The sequence below is a fragment of the Nipponia nippon genome, unplaced genomic scaffold, assembly GCF_047370975.1.
Source record: "Nipponia nippon isolate SJK-2023a ecotype South Korea unplaced genomic scaffold, ASM4737097v1 scaffold_9, whole genome shotgun sequence".
Lineage (NCBI taxonomy): Eukaryota > Metazoa > Chordata > Aves > Pelecaniformes > Threskiornithidae > Nipponia > Nipponia nippon.
The window spans coordinates 20,758,797-20,775,731 of NW_028262413.1; the positions used below are offsets into that span (position 1 = coordinate 20,758,797).

The 16,935-nt window shown below is 35.2% G+C and overlaps 2 protein-coding genes across 6 annotated transcripts in view; one reads left to right on the forward strand and one right to left on the reverse strand.

Annotated features, from left to right (window-relative positions):
* CENPP (centromere protein P) overlaps positions 1 to 16,935 on the reverse strand; it is a 161,202-nt gene that overhangs the window by 112,008 nt on the left and 32,259 nt on the right. The window lies entirely within an intron of this gene.
* OMD (osteomodulin) lies at positions 473 to 7,842 on the forward strand. Its single transcript, XM_009476715.2, has 3 exons — positions 473 to 824; positions 3,937 to 4,898; positions 5,802 to 7,842. Exons 1-3 carry the CDS (start codon positions 592 to 594, stop codon positions 6,119 to 6,121), a joined length of 1,515 nt encoding a protein of 504 aa, XP_009474990.2. The 5' UTR covers positions 473 to 591; the 3' UTR covers positions 6,122 to 7,842.

Consider the following 16,935-nt stretch of genomic DNA (forward strand, 5'->3'; position numbering starts at 1 on the left):
TACCATATAGCAGCAAAAGCAGATAACCATGCTTTTTTTTTCTCCCTCCTAAAAGCTATGAAAAATATTTTTCTTCAGTAGAATGGTTTATATTTCACATCATACTTGTCTTATTCCTTGGAAGATTTATGCTCTTTCCATACAACTTAGCAAGAACATGTTGGAAACTTACTGTGAATCCTGAACTACACCTTTAAAACAACACCGAGAAGTACATCATCATACCAACAGCACTGTATAGCACAACTACTTTGCAGGAAGGAAACAGGAAATATGGATTGTGGAGGGAAAAAAGAGTATAAAATGGAAGATATTCATAAAAGCTTTTCTGTCACACATGCTTTCCCTCAATCTCGATAAGGTTAATTTTTTACTGTTTCTTAACTTCATCCTCTAGAGAACAAATCCTTTGCGTAACTGAATCATTGTAGTTGAAACTACACTATGAACTAATGACCTCTGAAATATTTTTTGAAGCCTTACTCTCTCAATTTTTTTAATAGGAACTGGTAACACTGAAAGAATCTTGCAAATAATGTTGAAGTGCTTTTAACAAAAGGAGTGATTTTAACACAGCATCTACAGTAACTGATGATGTGGCACAAAACTTTTTTTTTTTTTTTTAACTGGCAAATCAGAAGAGGAGCTAAGGCTATTATTTTGCTTTGCCTTCCCACAAGGCTCCTCACCACAAAATATGGCTTAGACAGATCTTTTGTTCCTCCAGCTGTGTTAGGCTATTTCTCAGATGATTTCACCAGCACAATAACTTGCTGCCCTCTACAACTTGAGCTTCACAGACTTCCAAAGAGTAAGTTTTCTTGGTAAGCAGGAATAAAACAAATTGTGTTATTTTTGCAGTTGAGCAATTCATGCATGTTATATAATTCTTAGCTTTCAGCTAGTAAACTGCTTCCAAATACAGTTACTAAGCTTTGAATTTATTACATGGTGGTAAGATGGTGGTAAGATGATAGAGAATCATGCTTTTAAGATTTTCTATTTTCTTTCAACTTTGTAAGTGTGCAGGGCATTATATTGTGTGCATCTGACTTGCTTCCCCCATTATCAAGTTTCACCTGACATGATTCTTTGTTTTAAAGCTAGTTAAGTTCTTAGAAATATTTCATGAAGAAGTGTTAGTACCTCAGTGCTCTGAGACATGACCTGCAAGCCTGGCAGGACAGTTACTATTCTACCAAAAATGCACTCAACTACAGCCAAGGTATTAAAAAAAAAAAAATATCCCCCCAAGTACCAGCTCCTCTCCATAAAACCAGCAAGAGACTTTGGTACCTATTACTTATCATTCCATCTGAAGTGATGATAGTGCTCTTTACATTGTCTACCTGGCAAGTGGATCAATTGCATGAAGGCCTCAAGTAAACTTTTTCCTCAAATTGAGCAGGACTTTCCTGAGTTATTCCTCCTGGTTTTTAAGGACTGTTGTAGCACTGAGAACCAAAATTATTAATTGGAAATTTTGTGACACCTAGAAGAAGTGCTTAGAGAATAGAACCAGAAGGCAAAGCTAAAGTTCTGGACTGAAACTGAGAGGGAGTAACAGGAATCAAAAGGAAACCAAGAACATGAAATAGGCATGGGGGACAGTGTGTTAGAATCTGTTCACAAAACCCAGAATCAAGTCACAGGATGTAGAGACAGATTTTATATAGGTAGACACCACCAAGTCTGATGAGAAGTTACAAATATGGTAATAAGGTATTCTCCCAATATACACTGCCTGAAATCTGAAAAGCAATTAATTCCTCCTGAAGCACAGTATTGCTTATCAACCCAGCAAGTGTCTGCAAAGTTTATCAGCATAGTGCATTTATACAATGCTTGTAGTGCAAGGCTGCTCTCCATGTAAAGGTATTTCTGCCATTTACTGAGATTAGCTCAGACATCTGATGATGCTGTAGGGATATGGAGACCCTGGCTTTGCTGAGGACCTACCTACAGTGGGGTTCCAAAAAACTGACTCCATCCAAACCTGTTTTTAAGATTTTAATCAGTTATGAAACTTGATTAAAGGAGCATTCAAACGCAAATGATAAAGTTAGAAATGCAAGTTGGACAATACCACAAATTATTTCACCCAGCCATTGTCACACATGGGCTGTGTGCAACACAGGACGATTATGAGGATGTATTAAATTCCATGATTGTTACTACTTTTTTTTTTCCTTAGGATTCTCTCTGTCTTGTTCAATTTGTAGAATACATCATGCATTAGGAATTAATCACCACTATCAAGCATAGGAAATTAGCATTTGTAAGTCTCATCTACTTTGTTACCAATTAATTATTTGGTAAAGAAATATTAAGAGCATCAAGAAAACAAAAACATGATCAAGAAACATGAATATCATTATAAAAAAAAAGGGAGAATATCTGCTTTTTTCTGCCTCAGGATTTCACAATATACTCAGTGAAGTCTCTTAAAATTTTCCATGATTTATGTGCTCTGACCTGCAATATTACATTTAGACTCATCTGTTGTTTAAATCAAACAGCTTGACATGACTCACAACTCTAATTCTGCCAAATGATAGGGTTCCTCTGACTGCATAAAGTGCTCTACAATATTAGTCTGGCCTTGAGCATCAAAAATTTGACATGCAAAATTATTTGTTTTTCACAACATCAGTATTTCACCTCAGAAGGGTGCTTTGAAGATAAGTTAATTCATTTCTATAAAGAACATATGATTACAGAAGCATAGGAAGACTATAAAGAAAACTTTTTACCAATGAAGATTTTACAAAATGTGCAGTACACAATGGTTGAATTGTATTTGATATAAAGATGGGAACAGAAAAATTAAATTATCATCATTAATGCATTGTACTGTCAGCCATGTTTTGCAGAAAATAGAAAAACAACATAAAATGCCAAAGAACATACAATCACCAATGCCATGTAAATTTCTATTTTACATAAAATATAATATTTCAAGGTAATCTATCGCACTGTTCTATTTATAGAAATAATCCTGCAATTACCCCACCTTAGGTGAGAATATATATTTTTAACAAAAATAACTTTGTTTAAAAGCAAGGAGAACAGACAAAAGCCATGGCTTGGATGTTTAGTAAGACTAGCAAATTTCTTCACAAGGAGCGTAGTACAACACTAACTTGGGTTATTTACAGAGATGCTGGAATTCCACCCTTGAAGATTTTCAAGGCTCACCCAGAAAAAGTCTAGGCTGATCTAATCTACTGTTGGAGATGGAAACTCTTGGAGCACCAGGCTGGACTAGATGATCACCAAAAGTCCCTTCCAAACAACACTTCTATGATTCTATGATATTGACCACACACCACTTGTGCAGCGCAAGTTCACAGTGAGAACACCTAATACATGTGCAAAAAAAGTTTTCATCTTAACAGAGTTTAATAAGGCTATCTATGCATTTCCAAAGGTCTGAGGAAGAAACATTGCTCAGGAATTCCATCTGCACCCATTTAAAACTGACTTGTAAGGCTGACACTTAACCCATTGCACTGTAAAGAATACAATGCCTCAAATGTCCACTACAAACCCCAGACTATACCACTTCGTATACAAAGTCCTTTTGCAACTTCTCTGTAATAAATTAAAGTGAGAAAGGAATAAAGACTGTGATTCTTTTCTACTCCCAACTGTTATGGTATCCTTCAGTAACAGGCACAGCACAGGTAGAAAGCTATTCCTTGTCTGAAGTCAGACAAGAAAACTTATGTATGCTTCAAGGACAGTGTACTTGTTTATGGCTGTTTTCTTGGAAGATACAGATTAAAACTTGGTTTTGCTAATAATGTCACTGACAGTGTTGCCAAAAAAATGCATTATTCTACTTACTTTGTTATATTGCTTCTTCTTAAAAGTGAAACTTACATGTGATTTACTTTATGACTATCTAAACTTATTTTTCCCTCTCATTAACAGGATACAAGATAAAAATCTAAATATGGTGATTCTGAGCCAGCTATCAGTCATTCACCTCCTCTGGGGTGCTATGGTCTTTTGTCAATATGAAGACTATGATTTTGAGGATGAATATGTGGAGGAGCCAGATCATCAACATCCATATTATTTTAATTTTAATCCAAATACACAAGCTGAAGTTCCCCGCTTTCCTTTTCCAGTTGAGTGCGCCAAAGAATGCTTCTGTCCACCTGCTTTTCCGTTATCAATGTACTGTGATCATCGTAAACTTAAGACAATACCAAATATCCCTAGTCACGTCCAACAACTTTATCTGCAAAACAATGATATTGAAGCTGTGCCTGCAGGACCATTCACTAATGTTACCTTCTTAAGGGAAATTAACCTCAGCCACAACAAAATTAAATTTCATATGATTGACCATGGTGTTTTTACTAAACTCTCACACTTAGTGCAACTTCATTTACAACATAATGAATTAGAAGAATTTCCATTCCCGCTCCCCAGCTCTTTAGAGAGACTCCTCCTTGGTTTCAATAAGATTTCTCGGTTATCTGGAAATGCATTGGAAGGGTTACCTAATATAACCATGCTTGACCTTTGCAATAACGTTCTTGACGACTCGGTACTCAAAGGAAAACCTTTTTCAAACATGAAAAATTTAATGCAGCTCAACTTATGCAACAACAAATTACAGACTATGCCTCCTGATCTACCATCATCACTTATGTATCTCTCTCTTGAGAATAACTCAATTTCTTATATTCCAGAAAACTATTTCAACAGACTTCCAAAAATCATTGCTCTAAGAATGTCCCACAATAACCTGCAGAACATTCCACGCAACACCTTTAATCTACCTAACCTTCTAGAACTTAATCTTGGACATAACAAATTGAAACAAGTATTCTATATTCCAAGAAGTTTGCAGCATTTGTATATCGAAGACAATGACATTGAAAGTATGTTGATGGTTGTAATTCTTTAAAGCAAAAAACTTAGCGGATTTTGGCATTGGTTGTGGGAGGGGGCGAGTTCAGCATATTATCCATCCAGAATTAAGAACTTTTAGGCTAAATCAAAAACTACCAGAAACATCTCTTTTGTTGCGTCCTTGGTTTCGAGGACCTGCCACCTTACAGCTTCTCAGTTAGGTCATGTATAAACCAAGTATAGAATCCAGCAGTCATCCAAACTTGCATGTTGTTCAAGATGTATTCTGATGTCCTTTGCAGAGAGGTGAGCTTGAGCTATCAGTGTTCTGAACTAATCAGTTAATGTGGCACTGACCCAGAGTTCATACACACTGTACTTCTCAGGAGCAAATGCAACTATGTAGCTTTTGATGAACTTACAGCACAGGAAGAATATCATCCCATCTTCTTCAAGATGCAGTGTAAACACATCCTTGGTTACTTGAGACCAAACTAGTGAAATTAGAAGAGATTTTATTTTTGCACCTTACCCCTAATTTGCAATTTTTTGTAAAAGTTAATACCAGTTTTTCATATAACAAGCTAAAACCTTTTTGAAAATTGCTTCTGATTAGACAATTGATAAAAACATACAGAGAAAAGGAACAATGAAAATATTCCATTCACATAAAATAGTAATTACAAATTGTAGTGGCAGTCATATTTATTTTTTTCTTTACCTTAAGGTTACACAATCTTATACTATGCAAACCCCAAAATTGTTATCACTGTCATTTACAAAGCCAATTTAAAACACAGGGAAGGATTATATTTATACTGTGCAATAGAAAAATATTTTCTGCTTTAAATTTCAAAACGTTTCACTTTCACAATAGATCTTAAATATAACTATTTTCTGTATTTTAATTAATATTTTTCTCTCTCTTACAGCCATAAATGTTACTTTGATGTGTCCATCTATTGATCCAATGAATACCAACCAATTAACCTATATACGGGTGGACCAAAATAAGCTTACGATTCCAATAAGCACATATGCATTCTTTTGCTTCCCTCACATTCGAACCATTTATTATGGTGAACAAAATGTTAACGTCAACAAGTCAACTCAGCTAAGAACACCAGTGTTTCGACGATTTTTAACACCAGAAGAATATGATGAAGCAGAAGACAATAATGAAACACATGATCATGAAACTGAAGAAGATCATGAAGCAGAAGACAACTACTTCCGTCCTTACTTTCAGTGAAGTAATCATTGTTAATGAGTATACATAGAAGCTTTTCCTTAGCTGTGAGGTATTCATATCCATTTTAGAACAGTTGGATAGTTTGGGATATTTAAGATACATCTATAAAGTGGAGATAGGATTTTAGTGCAGGTAAATGTCCTATTATAGTAAAAACCATAGCAAAGAGCACTCATCTCAGCATTAGATAGCAATCTCATATATAACCTGGGTTGATGATGCCCACCCATCCTTGGGTGGGCAGCCTAAGCTAAAGAAAATTGACCTGAAAAAGCTTCTATGTTCTAAAGTGATACAACTTGCAAAATGACTAAAATAGAAATCAATGTCATGCTCAATAGGAACAAGTGAATGAGGCCCAAAATCCGTCCAGCTATACATCCTACTACTGACAGTAGTAGAAAATAGACATGCTAGAGAAAAGAATAGGAGGATAAGATCACAAAAATGCTTCCACAAGGTTCCTCCACATCTTCCAGAAATACAGATGTTTCTTCTTCCAATTTCTAATTGGACAGGGAAATCACAAACTTTGAGTTTCAAATCTTCCTCATATTATGTTTGCAGTGTTCTGCCAAGGTGTATTATAATATTTACTTCTCAGCTTGTACCTCAACTATCACAACTCTTTCAAAGGAGATTCTATCTGATTAGTAATATAGGCAATAAATGACCTTTCGTCAAAGGTCTTAGGATCCAGGGAAAAGGATGTGCATTAATACAACTGAACCATTAGCATCTACATTTTACCTGTGCTTTAGTCCATATTATTTTAGAAGGCACCTAAAAATGTAATGTAATATTTTTATTAGAATTGTTCATCAAGTAGAACAGGTACAAATAGTAGCATGCCAGGTTTTTTAAATTACTAATTTACACTATCCCACTACATAGCTAATACCAATTAGCTATATTCTGCTTCAAAGTGGAACAAAAATTGCTTTAAGCAATCTAAAGAAAAGTACTATAATCTATTTGAGCTATGCAAAGTTTCTTATTATGTCTTATGCCTAGAAACAGATCCAAATAATACAGGGTAAGATAATATTATAGGGCACTTTTACTGCTTTTGTTTTATTGAATTCTTTATTTTTCAGCACTTTTTTCCTGATAAATCTTTGTTAGCAGTGAGGAAGAATGACCATTTTCAACAAGAAAAACAAATTAATGCAAGAAATAGAACCATATATCATACTACCAATTTTACATTATACTTTCAGTCTGGAAAACTAAAAAGGCTATATAAAATTAAGCAAGCAAATTTGTATCAGAATTTCTAAAAAACTTCAGACAGGTTTGGTTTTTTTCTCTTACAATTTCAGTTATTTTTTGAAGCCCATCTTAGTATATTTTGGTATCTGATGCAACAACTAAAATATTAAGAAAATGAAAATACTTAATGATACTTCTTTTTAATGGAAAGAAATTCTTCATAAGCCCATGAATATAATCTTTAAGAATATATATAGTCTTTAAGAACAACTGGTTGTAAAAATTTGTGGATACAAAATTTATTATATCATTATTAAGTTGCTGGTCTTAGGTCAACTGACTCAAATCTATTCTTTCTCTCCTTCCCTGTTTGCTTATCTACTTTCTGATATAATATTTATGGCAAAATATTTCATGGTCACCCCACAAATTTACAGTGCAGCAGAATTTATCTTCCTCTTTTTAAAAAAAAAAAAAAGGTTTATTAACATTTATCAACCCCGTGTACCTCTGGCTTCATGAAGGAGAAATATATGTATGTATTCATTACTTTATTTAAATACTCTTATCAAAAATGTATGCATATTATATACATATAAATTTAAAGATAATTATCTATAACTTTATAGTTTCATTAATATAAACATGTAGTACATTAACCTTAGAGAACCTTTATAATTTTTCATCTATTTCAGATTTTAAGAAGTGAATAGCACACAAAATGAAAATCTAAATACAGGTTTTTTTGAAAGGCTTGCTCAGCTTTAGAAAAGAACACTATTCAAATATAGTATGAGTATTATATCTTTTATCACAAACTTTCTGCTTTTTAAAAACATTTATGAAGCAAAGCTTAGCTTTAAAGTAGAATTCAAGATATTGACTTGGTAGGAACTAGTTATATACATTTCTTAAAGTTTAAATATAAGTCAAACTGATAATTATTGAAAACATTAGAGCTGTCTTATTACATTAAACTCATTAAGAACTGTATTACAAGCAGAAGCATCATAACTCACTTTTCATTCAATATTATCATACCTTGCCTGTGGCAAATAAAATGCTATTCTTTCAAAAAGATTTTAGGGTGGTCAGGGAACTAAAGACTTGCTGGCCTTATGTCTGTAGTAGAGAAATGAGAAGTTATAATAAAGTATAGAATTAATGAATACCTAAACACAATTTGCTCTGGTAAGACTAGGCATGGATTCCATGAAAGCCATGATGTTTTTACCTTGCAAATCTCTTGGAGTTCTCTGAAGGAATCATGAAGGATGTGGAAAAGGGAGATCATGGTCCAAACAGCCTACAAAAATTTCTGAAAGGTTTTTAAGGAAATTAAGCTGCCACAGATTAAAAGGCTACAGCAGGGACAAAAATCAAATAAAATATAAAAAAAAAGCATAAGAATAAATGGTCCTTACTGTGGAGAGAGCCCACTGTCTGGAGTTTTGCAAAGGGCCTGTGCTGGAATTTACTCCATTTAATATACTTGCAAAAGATAGACAAATCAGGCTGAGAAGTGAGATGACAACAAAGATTGCTAAGCACCAATGCAAAGAATGACTACAAAAGGACCCCAGTATGCTAAAACAGCCAATGAAATTCGACACTGTTAAATGAAAAACAATATCCTTGGAAAAGATGCTTCACATAAAAACTAACAAAGCATGACCTCACCACCATCACTCAGGAGCAAGACTCGGAAGTAATAATAGGTGGTTCAGTAGAAACATTGGCTTAGTACCCAGTAGCAGTAAAAAGGAAACTCAAATGTAGAGAGTAACTAGAGAGAAATAGAAAACAAGAGACATCATAATGCCACTATAAATCCATTGCTCACCCAGACATTAAACACACTATTGATTTCCAAGCCCTTCAGGTAGCTATAATCTCTACCTATAGCAGAATTAGAAAAGGATCAGAGAAAGGTAATAAGGTCACCAAAGGTAAGGAGTGGCTTCTATATAAGCAACATGGAGTAGTCTAGAACTCACCAGTTCAGAAAATAGGTGGCTAAGGGGAGATATAGGAGATACCCACAAAATTATGAGTTGCATAGACAGCATGGGTCCAGGGATCAACTGCTCCAGTAGAAGAGCAAGGAGCCATCAAATGAAGCTAGTATGTACCAGGTACAAACTAGACAAGCAAAAGTTTGTAAGCAATGAATAGTCAGCCCATTAAACTGCATGCCTGAGAACACAGTGGACGCAGCAGCAGTTTTATACGTGGTTTCAAGGGACGACTGGATAAGTAATTGTACTTCTTGGAAGAGATCCATCATAGGCTGTTAAACAGACAAAGCACAGTAGGTACAAAAGTGCTGAGCTGAAAATAGCTGGAGAAAGGAAGATTATTTGGAGACAGGATGAGACAAGAATCACACATGCTTGTCCTATTCTCAGTCTTCCCAAAGCATCTGCTTATGGCCATTGCTGGAGACAGGATATTGTACACTAACCTTTATTTTAAATTCCACAGCCAGTTCTATGTTCTCACTATCCTGGACTACAGTAACATGCTGCTATTGGTCTTACTACTAGTAAATGCTTATTGCCTTGATGTAGTTGAATTTTAAAGGGTTTTTTTAGGCATTTTTTTTAAGCATTACCAACTATGGTTATATGCCAAGGCATATTCTAGCTCATTAGATTTGGGAACAGCATGCCTACAATGCTCCATGTTGCAGTGTTCTGTAGCAGACAGACACTCATACTGTTTTATGTACACAAAAGCAGCATAGCCATGTACATGTGGAGCTCTGTATAAACCAAATTATACCACTACATAACCACACAGATTTTGGTATCAAAAAATATTTGCTGCATGTTTGCTCTGGTATTTATTTTCAGAATATTATATAGTCTTTTAAAGCAGGAAATAGATTCATAAACTAAGAATTAAACACGTATTAAAATGCTACTTATTTTATCAGTAACAACAAAACCTAACAAGTATCAAACAGCTTAATGAGTTTATTTACAGCAGAGTCAGTAAACACAGAAACAAAGCCTGATCTGGTTTACAACACTGTGTCTGTATTAGAAATTAAAGTGAAGCACTAGAGTGGATCAGTAGAGCAAAATACTCGCAATGAGGCCATGAAACCCACTCTCTGTTTTTTGAGGGAGAGGAGCTTTACTTCAGACAAGCCCTAGCCACTAATTAAAATCCATTATCAGCTGCAGCACATCAGGTGCCCCCCTGAATACATACATCTTCCAGTTTGTTACATCCAAAAAGAATAGTTCACATGCTTCAGAAGAGCACTGTGATGTGAATCAAGGTGCAGTAAATTGGGGTTATCAGGAGATTTGCTTCAAAAATGCACTCCTGGTCCTAATTAAAACACTAACAGAAACAGAACCAGAAACACAGCAACTGAGAAAAATGAAATATCAGTTCTACTTTCAGCTTTGGACAAACTATTCTGAAAAAAACATGTTTTCCAAGTCTTATCTGTGAAAACAAGGATGGAACCTTCTTGAACTCTAAGCTAAATATTATCAGTGTTACCCAGAATGCGTAATAATTAGTGAGGTTAGATTACAGCACTGTAGAGCATTTTGATACCCATGTAAACCTATAGGGGAAAGCCTCACAGATTTCTGGAAAACATTCAGTTATGACTAATCCACAAAATGAAAGCTCTCAAAACTACAAAACTGACAAACAGATTTTTTCACAAAATCTATACCACAAGAGGCTACTGTAAAAATCAAAATAAAGAAAGAGAAATAATAGTAGTTTAATCCAACTGTCTACATTTCTTCCTTTAGCCTCAAAAAGGTGGGAATATATTTTGCCTTTTTCCATTTTCTGCTGTTGTTGGTATTTAATACTTATAAGGCTTACTTTTTGAGACATTTACTTCACTATTCTGATAATAAAAGTTACATAGATTAGGAAAGAAACGCCTTTATAGAAAACAGATGGCTTACGTTTCAAGTTTTCTGACTTCTTTTAACATATTCACATTCCACTGGTACAATACGAATCAATTTCCTCCTTTGGTTCCCAACTTGATCATTGCAAACAATAAACATAGGAATTTCCTATCTCAAAAACATGAAAGTAGAATATACTATCTTTTTAACAAAAAAATTATACAGTAAAAAGAGATTTTGCCATCATTTTACAATGCTACTGCAAAAGTACGAACTTTTGAGCTATAAACCAAATTGTGTATACACTATGGGAAGTTATGGGACTCCACAAACATCCACATTTATTATATGATGTTTTAAACTATTTCATCCAAAATTTACATTTCTAACAACCTAATTTAAAAGGAAAACAAATACCACCTTAATCTCATAATTCATTGCATAAATCCATCATCTACAGAGAAAAAAAAATAATCAACCTTCCCCTATTATAAAGCACAACACAAGGAAAAAAGATAAATACAAAGAGTAAAGTAGATGCTATGAATAACATAAGGAATAGATAATAGGAACATAGAAGTAAAATACCTAAGGCCAATGAGTCTTGGAGCCCTGACTCTAGTGTCCCTCTCAACAAATGATGATATCATTATAAAGAAGTAATGTCAGTTCAGGAAGGAATTCTAAGCAATTTTAATAAATTGAGGTAGGTTGGCTTTTGATTCAGGATATAACTGATGATATATAGGCAAAGTTCAAGAGAACATATGTTCAACAGGGGGGTCTGGGTAAATAGCAGACAGTACTGTTACTCCAGATACCATTTGTATTTGTTAACCATAGTTTGATTTCTGTTTACTATTGTGCATGATTTTTAAAATGTGCTTTATTTGTTTATAACACAGTAACTGATACAAAGAGTCTGTTTCTTTTCCAGAAATGCAAGGAATAAAGGTAATGTCTTCAGCTTTAAAAAATTCTGATTATAAATCAGAAACATATGGAAGGATGTTCAATCCTAGGTCATTTTTCAGCTGTCTCTATTTTGCAGCTGGTGGCCCTAACAGTGACCTAAACTTAATCTAATTCACTGAGCCTTGGAAATAGTTGCAACTTTTCATAAAAATACTGGTGGTATTTACGCATCACTATTTCATGTCCGGTACTTTTTTGGTCATTCTGAAACTTTCGGAATGTTCTAAGTTTTCTCTGCAAGACATGATGTTCATTTATTTTACATTTAATGCTACCTCCGAACCCTCCTCCATTCCTCAAGGATGCTGAATTGGAATATACTTTGCTTAATATTACACAACAACTCTTCTATAGTATCGCCTTCAGTCCAATTTCTGTGCATTGCTCAAGAAAAAACCAGGATACTGCTTCCTTCCTTGTGGGTACTCTGGCTTTGTGTTCCCAGAATGAATGCAGCCCCAGCATAAGCACAGCCACTAAACTGCCTTAAAACTATTTTTACACCCCTGTATCAGGATCTCAACAAAAAGCAGATGGGGATGCAGGGGTCACAGAGAAGTTCCATATCACACATACATGCAGCAGTCAAAACATACAGCTGTACCATCAAAGGGACAAAAAATAATTTTCGAAGGTAAAATTAATCAGGCCATACAAACAGTCAAGCAGAAGAGGCCTGTATTTTAGAAAAAGAAAATGATGTAGAGAACAATCCAGAATATTTATTTATTTCAGGTTAAAAAAAAGAAAATAAAAAGACAAACATTGAGTTCAGTTTTAACATCACTTCATGCCTTTGTTCTCTTTAACAGTAAATCTATGTTTCACTGCTTGGAGATTATTTTGTACATGTTATCAGGTTGGTTCATTGACTACCTTTGACTCAATAAAAACCTTTTATATTATAATTATTCCAATCCAGAGCTGCTGGTCAACATTGTGAAGTGTTTAAATCACATATCATACAAAAGATATGCTAAGGAGTATTGAACGTGTTATCTTCCACATGGAGCAAAAAAATCACATACAAAAGAAAATTCAGCATTGTGTCTAGGTCTATAAATGCCCAGAAGTCTTTAAAAGCTTTCCTAATTTGTCCCCATCTCGTTCTGTCACAGACACATTTCTACCCAAGAGAAGACACTAATTTTTGAGCATTCTGTATAAGTGATTCCCAATGTTCATCAGGCACAAGGAAGCTAAGCAGTAATCCATACGTCTTGCTTCCAAGAACGCTTAAAAACAATAAACCCCAGAAACTACAAAACTTGCCAATATTATCCTTCGGAGACTATGATACAAGATGAAAGCCAAGGTCTTTAAGCAGCTGCAAAAATACACTTTCTTTGCCTAAATATAGATCAAACCTGAGTATTTAAAAAATTCTAAAAAATCTCAGGTTTGGTTTATTTCATAAGGAATATTTTGATAGCAACCTTACTGCACTCTCCCTAGTGCTGCCTCAAAGCCCTGTTAACCTGTGCACCCCAGAGAAAAGGTGCTTTTTTTTTTCCCTTCTCATTTTTCTTCTTCCTCCCTCTTCTTCCTAGTGTTCTGCCTCCCATCACACAATCACAACTCTTTATATAGGCAGTGCCAGTCCCTGCTTCCACGTAATTCCTACAGGCACCCTGGAGAAATAACTTCCAAACAACAACCTTACAGAGAGGAAAGGCTACCCCCCTCTGATAATCTGGCTCTTTTCAGGTCAATCAGTTCTTCAGTGCCTTGCAGGGGTTTACCAGGAATGAGACAAGTGCCTCACACTGAGAATTATCAGCAGCCAGCCCTCAATTCCATTGTAAAACACATTACAGCTTTTCAAAGCAATGCTAAAAGTACAGAAAAGCTCTCTCCTATAATTTTTGTACTAAGCATTAAGTAAAAAGTGCTAAACACCAACATGGTAAAAAGGTAATTAACATGCTATCACCTATGAGAATGGGATAAGAATTGCTCATGGCAGCTTTTGCAGTGTGCACCTACACAATTCGTTTTTAAGGAAAATTTTGGTTTCTTTTTTGATCTGCCTTTTGAAGTGTTAGTAGAAAGGTGAGAACAGAAGTGAACTAGTCACACTAAAGCTCTGAGCGGGGCAGAACATATGAGGCCACTTTAAGTACAAGATAAATAGACTGAGCTGAACATCAGCCAGTTCAAATAATTCACAAAACCCACTCATCTGCTTGCAAAACAGAATCTTTCCTCAGTTCCTCTAGGACATTTTCAGCTTGATTTTTCGCTTTACCTGCTCTTGACATATCATAGAATGAATGGTTTGGGTTGGAAGGGACCTTAAAGGTCATCTAGTTCCAACCCCTCTGCCATAGGCAGGGACACCTTCCACTAGACCAGGTTGCTCAAAGCCCCATCCAGCCTGGCCTTGAACACTTCCAGGGATGGGGCATCCACAACTTCTCTGGGCAACCTGTTCCAGTGCCTCACCACCCTCAGAGTGAAAAAGTATAAACACTACTAAACAGCAGATTCCTTCCCAGATGCTGAAGAAGATTTAATCAGCAACATGTACAGCTTGGATTGTTACCTTAATTTTCATCTTGTTCTCCCATACCTTTCCTACCTCATATCCATCCAACTTCTCTCTTTTTCTCTCCTAAAAGCCTTTTATTCTTCACTGTCTATCTTGATAGAAGGCCACAAAGGGGAATAAATTTTACACCTACTCTGTATGTAACCCTTTTCCCCTAAAGTTAAGTTTTTCTGAACGCAGAATCCAGAGAGCATGCGTCCCTTGTTAGACTGACTTGGATTCCCTCTACTAGAAGTAAAAAAGTGTTATGCTTCATTTACACCTTCAGCTACATTTCACATCCTTACAAAATTGTAGGGAAATTACTACCATTCAAATTTAAGCCAGGATTCCATTTCAAGACAATTAGTAAAATAGCCATTTAAAATGCCTAACATTACAGGTGAAAGTATCTTGTGGGGAAAGTCAATCCCAATGAAAATGAGATATCATGGATTAAAAAAAAAAGGCACACCTGACAAATCAGAAAGCATACCATAAACACATTATCAAGGACCTCTTCAAAAACTGGAGCTCAATTAGTTAACAACAGAGCTTCTTTAGGTTTTCAGAAAAGAAACCACCTTCTAAGTACATAAATCCTTGTAACTAGAGTCCAAGAAACAGGTACCTATACATCAAACTTCTAAGCAGTAACAATGCCTAGAAAGCATTCTCTGCTTGCCAGGGCGAATACTTCCTATTAGCTTCCCTCTTGCCAATGCACATGAACCACACTTTTCATTTCAGATGATTTGGATATTGTGGTTGTTTCAAGTAATTTTGAACAAAAATAAAGCAGCACTGTTGCCGAAAGAAGCAATACTATTCTTCCTTGTTTGCAGCTACTTGTGCCATCCCCTTTCTTGTGCTGATATGAACATCTGTTACACGTTCAGATAAAAACAGTTTTTATTTGAAATTATTTGTAACTACTTTTTTTCTTCCTGGCAAGAGGGATGACAAGCAGACGAAATATAGGACAGGACTACTATTTTACTTGGCATTGACAGTTTAAAGTGACATTAAAACTATACTGTAAGGTAAACCCTGATGATACCATGCCAAAGTTATTACTTAACATATCACTCTTCAAATGTATTTGTAAGTAAGTGTTCATGAGTTTCTTATAAGTGCTTGGTAAGAACAGTGAGTACACACATTACACAATGTTTTTGTGGTAAGCATACCATTGAAATCTTGTGACCTTCATGAACACATACTTTTGACAATGTTTTCTGCAGAAGCTGTTAAAGTCTTCTAACATTACAGAGCTGCTTCTCCTCTTGCAGATCAAAGCAAGTAAGAGCTTCCTTGTATGAAGACTTCCTAAATTTTCAAGGCCTCATTTATCTAGTAATTTTCCCTAATTTTTAAAAATGGCCATATATAAGGAAAAAACTAAGCTATACCCAAGGTATTCCATGTACATAACTGTGAAACCTAAGATTTCAGTACTTACAAAATAAATTGTCATAAGAATATAATATATTTAATACTTTATATCATGCTTTCAGCTTCAATACTTAATACTTTCCCCTTAGAACATTTATCCTTTGATTATATTCAAGTGTTGGAATCACTTGGATGCCCCAGAGCCAGATGAAATCTTAATGTGGATGGTTGGAGGGGCGGGGGGGGGCAGCTGGAAAGAGGTAAGTACAAAGCAGAGCTGCTGTCATTACTTCTGAAACATGCTTGAAAACATGAAGGATGGTAAGATGATATTGACACTGCAACTTTTTTGTCCCTTCCTCAGCAAATCTGTCCTTTCTGTCACACACAGTACTTCTGACTGAAAGTTCCTATGTACTGCAGCAGAAAACACTTTAACAACCTAGCCAGTTCAAAATTTGTGTTGTTCTTATTGTTGCAGCAGAACAGCAACCAAATGTGATTCAGAGTCCAATTTCCATTATTACTGAGCCTCTTCCCTTTACATTTCAGTTATATACTTACATCAAAATCATTATTCTAGAGCAAGCTCCAAGTCCAAACTATGACATTGTTTAATTTGCATATGAGCTAAGTGAAAAACATTTTGATAAAAGTCTAATGAGTTCAGAAAGTGGTAACTGACCATAAACTGGAAAAAAGTTTAAAGAGCAAATGGCTGTAGCCACTCTACAATTTGCAGATTTACTACAGACATCTGGTTTCTAAACAACACTTACAAGAAAACTGAACCAAATAGGTCCACTGTTTAC